Here is a 10,855-nt window from a genome sequence, read left to right on the forward strand (position 1 = left end):
AAAAAAAAAAAAAAAAAAAAAAAAAAAAAAATTAAATACAACAGGCCAGTACACACCTGTAATCCCAGCATGCAGGAGGCTGAAGCAGGAAGACTGATTCAAATTTGAGGCCAGCCTGACCTACATAGTGAGTCCAAGGCCAGCCTGAATGCCACAGAGAAATTCTGTCTCCAAAAAATACAATAGCGGGTGTGCAATAAATGGAAGTAACTTTTGTGTTGTTTCCCACTTTGTTCCTGAGAAGTCCTGGCTTTTCCTGGACTCTGAGGCTCCCTGTATAGAATGATCCCAATGGGTTCCAGGGTGCTGCAGTTAAATTGCAGGATCTATGGGTGCTGAGCACATATCAAGTGTGAAAGGCCTAAGAGGGACGCCAGGGCGGGAGAGAGATGGGGAAGGGCTGAAATGCAGAGCCCCAGCCTGCAGTGACCCTCAGTCCAATGGGAAGAAGACCAGGAAAAGCCTTGTAAGTAGGAAGTCTGATGGGGGAACCAGAATAAAAGGTATTCACTGCAGCAGAGGAGGATCGGATGGAACGGGGTAGACACAGCAGATTCACAGGGCATCAGCATTTGATCTGGAGCTTAGGGGAAAAGTATCATTTTCTAAGAATGAGTGGAACAGCAGGGGTAAACATAAGTCACAGCCTCAGTCTTAGTGATTTCCCGGGGCTCAGAGTAGGAGAATGGATGCAGGCTTACCTCGAACAGCCCAGCACAAACAGGAGAGGGGCCTGAGCTGCTCCGGGGGCTGCCCCAGGCTACCAGGGCTGCTCCTGCTCCTCTTGGCCTCCCCAGCCTACTGGCACTTGTGGGAGTGTGAACTCTACGAAAAGACACATACTTCATTCAGGTGAAGAGGAGAATATAAGAATTATCCTTGAAATATTAGAAAGACTCAAGTAAAATAGCTGTTGGGTTAATGCTGGTGGCCTTCTGTTGGCTCTAAATTGTCTTCTTTTCATTTTTTTAGAGACACGGGGTCTTGTTATGTTGTCCATAGTGGTCTTGAACTCCTAGGCTCAAGTGATTCTCCTGCCTCAGCCTCCCAAGTGGCCAGACCTATGATGCACACTTTCACAAAACCTACGTAAGGTTTTGTTTGTTTGCTTGCTTGCTTGTTTGTTTAAATCAATGCAATGTGATTGAGAAATTTCTTCCTCTGAGTTCCACCTCCTACATCACTTGCTCTTTGACCCCTGAATAAATCACTGGCCTTCTCCAGTTCTTTTCCAAAGATTTGGATTAAATCTTTACTGATATCCAGGTTAGCAGGGGCACTTTAGGATTTCATGTCAGTATCATAATACTAGTAGAACTTCAAGTAAGGCAAAGTAACTGAAGAATTGGAAACAAAAAATCATTGATCATCCTGTGTTGCTTATATAAAATTACTTTATATCCTTAGGCTCACATAGATCTTTGTAGAGGTCCATGAAACCATTCCTGGGCCTATCAACCAGGAACCCCTCCCAGGGAACAACACAGCTTTCCAAACGCTCACTCTCCTAACTCTGGTCCTGCTCCCCTACCCTCAAATCAAACAGACAAGACTAATCTACTTTACAAGTCATCCTATTCCCCAAAAGCTTTCGAATTAAAGAAAAAATGATTTTGTGTTTTGGGGCTCCTTATGGTATGACAGCTACATCCTAAACCAGGAGCCAGATCACCATTGTCCACCAGGGTTCCATCGCCAGTTCACTGTGTAACCCTGGATGATCTTTTTCCCCGTCTACAAAGTGAGAGGGTGAATGGGCTTCTGTTTATGAGCCCTGATCAATATTCTCCTGCTCTGCTCTATGAGTGTCTACCAAGGCTGGGAGAGGCCAAAAATCTGCAGGCCTACATTCTCCAACGAGTACAGAAAATAGCAGACATCCTCCCACATCCCAAGCAGGCTGGTGTCAAAACCAGGAGCACAGCCAAGACTCTGCACTCAGCTCTGGGAGCTAGAAATCAGGCAAGATACACAGAGCTAGGTGGGCTTCCCGGTGCACAAAGGCCACTCTGGCCAGGGAACGCTGCTCCAAACCAAGGCTTTCTTATACAGATTTCTACTCTTCCTTCTAGGAGAAGCAAGAAAAGGCCTCCAAGGGAATCAGAAACATGATTCTGCAACAGACCACAAGGCATGGAGCTGAGGGTCTCTGTTAGTACTGTTTAGGTTGGGTAGAAAGTGCAGGAAAATCTGCATTTACATGTACATCAAGATGTGCATTCACAGACACCTCTGTGAAACAAGCATGCCATATCCAGAAACAGAAGAACACCTGCAGAATAACACCTCCAGAAATGCCCTCCATGCCCTCTTGCAACCTCTAGTTCCCTGAGCATGGCTGCCACTCTGACTTTTAGCACCATGGATTCATTCCAAACTTACCCTTTCTTTCAACCTTGCGCCTGCAAGTGTCACAACCTTCTTGTGCAGCAGGTTGTTGTTCGTGGGCACTTTTGCGTAGTATGGACTCAATGAGGAGCTAAAATCGGCGAGATGGCCCTAAGTGTGGCCTAGGGTCCTCACGAGCAGAGGAAGCAAGTTAACATACAGACCCCAGAGATCCAGTTGACCCCTCCATGCTTCCTGCAAGGTCTCACACCCTCCTCCTGGGGGTGCAGAGGCTGAAGCCCCAAGACCTGGATGACCCATGCTGACTTCAAGTGTGGGTCCATCACCTGGACCAAGGATCGCATCTCATCCCACAGACACAAGGTGGGTACTGTCATCAGCCAAATTTTATAGATGAGAAAACTGAAACTCGGAGGTTGAGTAAGCTGTTTCAAAGTTGCACAGCATGGAAGAGGCCCCAGTCCCCAAGACCTGTGACCCCAAAGGCCAAACTTAGTGATCATTCTCTGTTGGCAGGGAGTTTGCCGATTGAATTGGTCCCCACCTGTGTCTCCGATCTCACCTAGCACCTCCTGGCCTTGGCTCTGTTTCTAAGGCCACCCTGTCCTCCTGCTAACATCAGATTCAGGCTCTTCCTGCCTTGAGTGAGACTCTCCCTGCCATGCTACTGCACGTTTACCCCTCAGTTCTCTAATTAACCGCCTTGCTATGCACACGATATATGCCTGTTATCCCAGCTCCTCGGGGACTGATGCAAGTTCAAGCCCAGCATGAGCAACTTAGTGAGAACTTGTCTCCCAAAAGAAAAGAAAAACTAAATCAAATTGGCCTTCCACACACCGTATGATGCATCACCCTTCTGTGTTCATTTTGATGGCTGTCTCCATCAATGGATCACCCACTGCAAGAGGGCAGGGATGATCGATTTTGTTCACCACTGCCTTGGGCAGTGTCTGGAACACAGTAGATCCTTAATATTGTCAGCGAAGGAGAGAAGGCTGTGCCTGCACAAGCTCAATGGTTGGCCTGAAGGCACTATAGTTCCAGCCTGTTCTATGACCTTCCCCTTTCCCACTCTGAGCCCGAGTTTCTACAAATGTCAAATGAGGGTCCTGGAAGAGAGGCCCTCCAATGGTCATCATCCCTGGCCTCCAGACCACAAATCCTTGCACAAGTCTCTTACCCACATTTTGCTTGGCGAGCACTCTGTTTGATTTTTGGGATAGGGATTCACTCAGTAGTACAGGCTGGCCTTGAACTCACTATGTAGACCAGGCTGGCTCAAATTCACAGCAATCCTCCTGCCTCAGCCTTCCCAGTGCTGAAATTACAAGCACGTGTCACCATACCTAGCTCTGGCTAGCACTTTAGACAGGTGGGGAGACAGAGGACCCCACACTGGGAAGTGTACAGGGCCTTCCCATCTGTTGTGGGCAGGACCAGAACACAGGAGATCTCTTCTCATTTTAACAGCTCACAACCAGAGTGGGCAAGAGACAGGATGATGAAGGAATAATTCACAAACTTCCTAGGAAACTGCTTCTACTTCCTCCTTCAGAGCCCCCGCACCACCAGTCTCTCCTTTTCTCTGCCCCCTGACATGAGTCTAATTCAACTCTGCCCTGTCACTGTGCATGCGGCTGCCCTTCTGCAGGCTGAGCTTCAGCGGGGCAGAGAACAGGTTGCACGCCATCTTTGAACTTAGCGCAGAGCCTACACTCAGGACATGGCCAACGTGAGGCCCCCAAACCAGAGGCCGGGTGGGGGCGCTGCCCAGACCTGCTGCTGAGGATGCCACTTCCCGAGAGCAGAGGGTCCTGGGGCTGGAGGAACCTGGTCTCCAGAGCACCCAGCCTTTGGTCCTCTGCCTTCCTGTTGCTCCTTCTGCAGGCCCACAGCAGTGGCAGCCAGTCTCAAACAGAAGAGGAGTCACCTGAGACCCAAGGACCCCACCCAGCCAGCCAGGAAGACACTCCCTGAACGGCCGCACCTGCCACTTCCCATTTTCCTCTGCACAAGGTGCGTCTGGCTTTGAAGATCTTTCTGTTTGTTTTTTAAAATAAAAGAAGAGAATGAGTCCTGACCCAGAGTTCTCTGAAGGGAAAAGAACTCCTGTTTGGCCTGTTGCACACAGCAGACCTCACGCCAGGCTTTTACTCTCCAGAGTGTGTGAAAGGTGAGGGTGGGCACCTGGTGAGCATGTGTGCAAGGGCTGTGCTCAAGGGAGGCAAAAGGGACGGGTACGCAGGTACAGACCAGACAACCAGAACTCGAGTTACAGTGCTTACTGCCTCAGCAACTCTGGGCAACTTGCTTACACTTTGGGCCACAGCCTCCTCTGCAAATCCAGAATAAAAAGAACCCCTATTCCACATATTATTTGAGAATGAGATTTCAGTATTAGGGCTTTATAACCACTAAACAGCATTTATGCATAAGCAGTTGTTAGAAGAAAGCCAAGCCAGGTGTGGTGGTGCACATCTGTAATGCCAGCAATCAGGAGGCTGAGGCAGGAGGATTGCTGCAAGTTTGAGGTCAGCTTGGGCTATATACATAGTAAGTCTAAGGTCAGTCTGAACGACACAGCCAGACTCTGTCTCAAAAACTAAAACCAAAACCAAAACCAAAACAAAACAAAAACAATGACAACAAAGAATCATTATGATTTGCCACAGCCACCCATCAGGTTATGCTGAAAACACAGATCTCAATAACTCCAGCCCCTTCTACCTTATTTCCAGAGATATGACAGAGTCACTCATGACAATGAATAAAACCTGGGCTTGTTTTAGAGCCTCCCAGTGGGCCTATGACAAGACCACACTTTATGACACCAATGCACAGAGACCAAGAGAGGCACAACCAGCTCCATCTCGCCCCTCCACCTCCCACTCCGCCTCTTACCTGCCCAGCTCCTCGCCGATGTCATAAAAGTCCTCTACCTTCTGTTGCTTGAATGACTCCATGTCTGGGCTCCTCATGGAGGACTGGACCCTACAAGCCTGAAACGGGGAGAGACCTGATGTTAGGACACCGTGACATCATTTAGTCCACGTCTGAAGTCACGGGCCACAAGGCAGCTGATAATTTCACAGTGATCCCCAGCCTGGCTCCTTCCACAAGAACTGCACTACTCAGGCAGCTTCTTGCCTGTGGCCAATGATGTCTGGTTCTTATTTGATTCAACTTATTTTTTTCCCCCAGGACTGGGGCTTGAACCCAGGGCCTTGCATTGCTTAAGCAAGCACTCTACCACCAAACTACATCCCCAGTCCTTTTTTAAGTATTTTGACACAGGGTCTCACTAACTTGCCCAGGCTGCCCTTAAACTTGTGATCCTCCTACTTCAGCCTCCTGAGTAGCTGAGATTACTGATATGCGCCACTACGCCCAGCTCTTAATTCAAATCTGTTAAGCATATGTGCTAGCAAAATGAACATAAATCACATTTACTAAGGGGACAGAAAAAGAGTCTTCTTTGCATCTTCAGATCTGTCTGCAGAAGTTCAAAGAAACAGATCACTGGCGAAGTTCAGCTATTCACATCCACTAGGAAAAGAGGCAGCTGAGGTACAGTAATAAAAGCACTCATTTTTGAGTCTGGAGTCCCGGGTTCAAGTCCCAGTTTTACTTGCGTGAGACAGTTAAACTGTCAGTCTTAACATTCTCATCTGCACAATAGAGCCAATACTGGAAGAGCCAAGTCCAAGTCCTGAGACTGTTTTGTAAACGATTAAACACTGACAAAGGCGAGGGATTATCATGACCTACACCCCCTCTGGGATTGCAAGTCTGGACGGATTGGCAAACACTCTCTCATCCTCCCAAAATGGGAGGGAACAGTGTGACAAACTTCAATAGGCACCAGGAGTCAGGGGACTGAGGGGCTGGTTCCAGCTTTGCCTACAATGTGCTCCGTGACCTCATGACTTGGGATTGGGGCCCTGGTTTCCTCTTCTGTGGGATGGCGTTAGCTCTGCCCACCCAGGGCACCTCAGGGAGAGCCCAGGGGTGTGCTCATCGTGCATTATCTACCCTGCGATCACCAGTTCCGGGGACAGCCATGTGCCACCCCAGCAGCACCCCACGGCCAATCATAAGGACAAAGCTAGCAGCCCGGACCTGCTTCCTGGGGTCATTACTTAGTGAAGATCTCTGGGAGATCCCCTTGGGCTGCCATGGACAGCTCTCCTGCCTGACAATCAGATGCCAACCATGCCCAGGCCCCAGGAGCCCCAGAAGACTATTTTCACCAGGCCCAGCGGAGGCACCATTCCGAAATAAGGACACATCACTGGTGCCTAACTAGTCTCTCAGGGGACATACACATTTCATCCCTCCCTCCACCTCTGTCCCCCACAAACCAGATGCTACCTCCCTTCTGTGGAGGCACACACATCCCCGCAAACCCCCTGGTGCTAGTCTTGTGTCAGGGCCCCCTCACTCTCAAACTCACCTCCTAGTCTTGGCAAATGTTCACGCACTGGCCTCCCTGCTTGGTCCCCACTGGCCTGAGCACATACGGGACACTGGGAAGGGCCGGCCCAGCAGCGCCCCCCGGGCTGAAGCGGGTTGGTACCCTCTCTGGGCCTCAGTCCCTTCTCTGTCAACAGGGATGACGCTCTCTGTGTCACCTACTCACACCTACTTCCAAGTGGAGTTCCGCTGTGATAAGACCAGCAACTGCCGCACACATAAAGAGCATGATTATTATTTGACTCACCCCAGACCATTGTTTATGTCTCTGCTTCCCACGCTGTTGAGGCAACCAATTCAGTTTCTTTCTCAGGAAACAGTTTTGGGGTTTCTCCAGCAGGTTTGGCTTGACCAGAACCAGAAGCCAGCCCTACCCTCACCCACCATGCTGACAAAGCTATTTCTGAGACAAGCCAGTGGGGAAGATGGAACCACTGTCTACCATCTTTTTGCTGAAAAAATTCTTCCAAAGAAACCACTGGGATCAGGTATACTAATTTCACACAGCTACCGGTAGACATATAAGCAGAAAACTCTAAAAGATTTTGTAGACAGAAACCCTGACAGGGGTTCCAGGGACGGCTAAGGTCTCTCGTTTGGTGAGAGACCGGCTCCATTTGTCATCTCTGGAGAAGCCCAGTTGCCCAGTAAATGGCTCCACTTCCTGGTTGACCAGGGGCAGGGGTAAGGAAGCCCTCAAAGAACAAACTTGGTTAAACTGATTGGCCTCATCTCACCTGTCCAGACTTAGCTCCCTCTCCCACAGAGCCTATTTTTGTTTCTTTGTTTTGAGACAGGGGCTCACTATGTAGTCCAAGCTGGCCTCAAACTCACAGGGATCCTCTTGCCTCAGCCTCACAGTTGATCACAGGCATGCACCATCATGCCTAGCTTTCACATATCCCATGTCACAGCCAAAACAGAGCGAAATCCCCGGCCCTCTTCATACACTTTTTTTTTCTAAACATTTTTTTTTTTTTTTGGTACCGGGGATTGAACTCGGGTCCTTGCTCTTGCAAGGCAGGCCACCGAACCACTGAGCTAAATCCCCGGCCCTTCATACCCTTTTAAGGTTAGAATTTTTCTCATTTTGTCTCTTAATATAATCTATGCCTATGTCCATGTCGACCTCAGAGGGAGAGAACACAAGTTTCACAGTCACAGAGCCCTGGATTCAAATTCCAGTTCTGCCTCTTAGGAATGCACTGTTCTTAATCATACACAAGTAACATTTCTGAGCTTCAAATTAATTCCATGGAAAAGGGTCCCACATAAAGCCTGCTCTTGGGGAGGATGTGAAGCAACTAGAATGCTCCAACACTGCCCAGGATTACACACTGGAGTTCACCATGCCAGAAAACGGCTGTGTAAATGGAGAAATGTGCACAATGATTTTCTAGAATGTTCTGTGCTAGGATGTTCACAGCAACACTATTAGCAATAACTAAAAATTAGAAACAACCAAATGATCAACAATACAAGAATGGATAGATCAATTGAGGTCTATCCATACAATGGAACTATTATACAACAATGAGAATTAACAAACTACTGCTCCCTCCTACAATAGGAATGAGTCTCACTAACACCAAGTTGAATGGAAGAAAAAAGATGTCAAAGACTACATACTGTATGATTCCATAAATTAAATCTATGGTGTTGGAGTCAGACCAGTGGTTCCTACTGGCGTGGGGTGGTGACCCAAAAGGGGACACTCGAGGCTTCGAGGTCTTGAGAAATTTGTTTCTTAACTTGAGTGGTTGTATCCTGGGTATATGGGATGTATTATTTTATATTTAAAAATTAAACTAATATCTACTTTATGGGACATAGAAGATAACATATGTGAAATGTTTAAATGGTTCCTAGATGTTATGGTTTGGGTTAAAAATGTCCCCCAAGCTGGATGTGGCAGCACACACCTGTAATCCCAGCACTCTTGGAGGCTGAGGTAGAAGGATCACAAGTTTAAACCCACCCTGAACAGTTTAGTAGCTTATCTTCATCAACTGATGAAATTACAGCTGAATGGGCTCTCAGGCAGGGGACCTATAGGAAGTAGGTCCGCCATAGGAAAAGGGTACATCCTCTCCCTAGCCCTTCTCTCAGTGTCTCTGCTTCTGGCTCTTCTATGATCCTCTGTATCAGCACAGCCCCAGAAACAATGGAGTTCAGTGACCATGGACTGAAATCTCCAAAACTGTGAGCCAAAATACATCTTTTTTTTGTGAAGGTGTTCAACTCAGGTACTTTGTCATAGTGACAAAAAGCTGACTACCACACTGGACAATCCCAATCCATATGAGTTCCTTCCCTCCGACCTGTTGTCTTGGGGCCGTGAGGAAAACTGTCATATTCTCACCCCTGTCCCCAGGTATCAGGTGGCACACAGCAGCACTCTGTAATACTGACTGGTTTGCAGTTGATGTCCACGGGTGCATTCAAAGACCTCTTGAGGTAAAACAACTGGCAACAGCTGGAAGCCCTTTCCCAATACCCGAAAGATCAATTTCTACTTGATCAGTTTACAAATATGAAAGTCAAGAGGAGAAACTCTAGGGTGGAACTATAGTCCCCAACCAGGATCCAGAGAAGGACCCGGGGCAGAGGCATCTGTCTGGCCCTGAAAAGCCAAAACCTCAGGGCACAGGGAGGACACAGCTGTGCTGTACTGAGGGGAGCAAATCATCAGTCCAGAGCTGCCATCTTGATACCCACCTCTCTCCTAATGGAGTCCTTAGAATTCCTGTTCATGCCACCTCCATAATCCCAGATCACTCTCCAGGCGGTGACACAGATCTCCTAAGACCCCACAAAAGGAACCTCAGGCACCTGTTTAGGAATTTGGAGACTCTGCTTCAGGATCCCGGGGTGAGGAAGGGAGCCAAAGCTGTTCCACACTGGCCACGCTGCACACTGGGTAAGAATGCACTGTGAAACAAAAGCTGGAAACCACAGCTATCTGGTGCTGCTCACTGGTCCGACTAACGGAGGAAACTGAGGTCCAGACAGGGGAAGTCCTTTGCTGACAGTCACAGGGCCAGCCCATCCAGGGTCCAGGACTTGTGTGATAGGTACCACCACCCTCCCTGCAGGCTTGAGAAGTCAGCCCTGTACTGAAGGACCACCCAAGGCAGAGGCCAGCAGTAGCCAAACACCCAAGACCGTCGCCAACACACACCTGCACTAGGGACCGCCACACCAGCCGCAGGGGATGCTACCAACAGCAGGAGGAGGCCCCACATCACAGCCCTCGGGCCAGCCCAGGCCCGGAGCACCACAATCCCTGATGCAGAGCTGGGGTGGGAGCAGACATGTACACCCCACATCTCCCAAGTTGGAGGTGATCAGAGTCAGCTCAGGTCTCATCCTGTTAGCCAGAAACCTGGCCCGGGGTCAGTAGATATCCAGCCACATCCCCACCCCTGCTCCCAGCCCAAGGCCCCCTGCGTAAACTGCTGGGCTATTAGTGAGGTTCTTGTCTGTGCCAGATTAGTCTTCGGGGGAAATAGGTAAGAGAGAAGCAGCTCGGGTGCCAGCCCGCCTCAGTCAACAAGACTCCCCTGAAATATCTGCACAAGCAGTGGGCGCAGAGTCGGGAGCAGCGCAGCAGCCCCCACTGCCTCTGCCCAGTGCTCACCCCTCTCTTGCCACTCCCTGTGCGGCCTTAGAGACGCTTGCCTACCTGGGCTGAGAAACTCATTTACACATTGCCAAGTTAGAGTAGGGTCCGCCAGACCTACACTCGCCACGGTGCACGCCCATGCCCGGCCCAAGGCCCTACCTAATGGCTCCTGTCCTTCTAGGTCACGCTTAGGGACGGTCACGACGCCCTTGTAAGCCCCCGCCCTAGACCGCAGCGACTGAGGGGTGCCCCGCGTGCTCAGCGCTGCCGGCACCCGGCTCCTGCAGCGGGGCGCACAGCTGCCCAGGAGGCGCACTGCGAGGGACACTGCAGTATCACCTGCCCAGGGCAGAAGCAGTGGCGACAGAAGATGAAACCCAGCCTCCCTCCTTCGGAGCAAGCCCA

The 10,855-nt window shown here is 49.6% G+C and overlaps 2 protein-coding genes across 5 annotated transcripts in view; both read right to left on the minus strand.

Moving 5' to 3' along the window:
* Positions 1-10,855, minus strand: part of Dapk2 (death associated protein kinase 2) — a 113,486-nt gene that overhangs the window by 90,321 nt on the left and 12,310 nt on the right. For 2 of the 4 annotated variants that reach the window (XM_010641180.2, XM_019210153.2), the window contains exons 1-2: positions 9,544-9,608; positions 5,254-5,351 (exon numbers count right to left, since the gene is read on the minus strand). In XM_010641180.2, the coding sequence (XP_010639482.1) occupies positions 5,254-5,351; positions 9,544-9,579 (134 nt within the window). In that variant the 5' untranslated portion in view covers positions 9,580-9,608. Of the gene's footprint in view, positions 1-5,253; positions 5,352-9,543; positions 9,609-10,510; positions 10,545-10,855 lie in introns of those variants that run through there. The other 2 variants (XM_033756126.1, XM_019210154.2) reach the window with 2 other exon arrangements.
* Positions 5,336-10,855, minus strand: part of Ciao2a (cytosolic iron-sulfur assembly component 2A) — a 40,969-nt gene continuing 35,449 nt past the window's right edge. Inside the window, exon 6 of the mRNA XM_010641189.3 lies at positions 5,336-5,351. Coding sequence (XP_010639491.1) covers position 5,351 — 1 coding nt within the window. The 3' untranslated portion in view covers positions 5,336-5,350. The remainder of the gene's footprint in view (positions 5,352-10,855) is intronic.

This window comes from Fukomys damarensis, unplaced genomic scaffold (assembly GCF_012274545.1).
Source record: "Fukomys damarensis isolate Sample0158 unplaced genomic scaffold, DMR_v1.0_HiC HiC_scaffold_25, whole genome shotgun sequence".
In the NCBI taxonomy this organism is placed as follows: domain Eukaryota; kingdom Metazoa; phylum Chordata; class Mammalia; order Rodentia; family Bathyergidae; genus Fukomys; species Fukomys damarensis.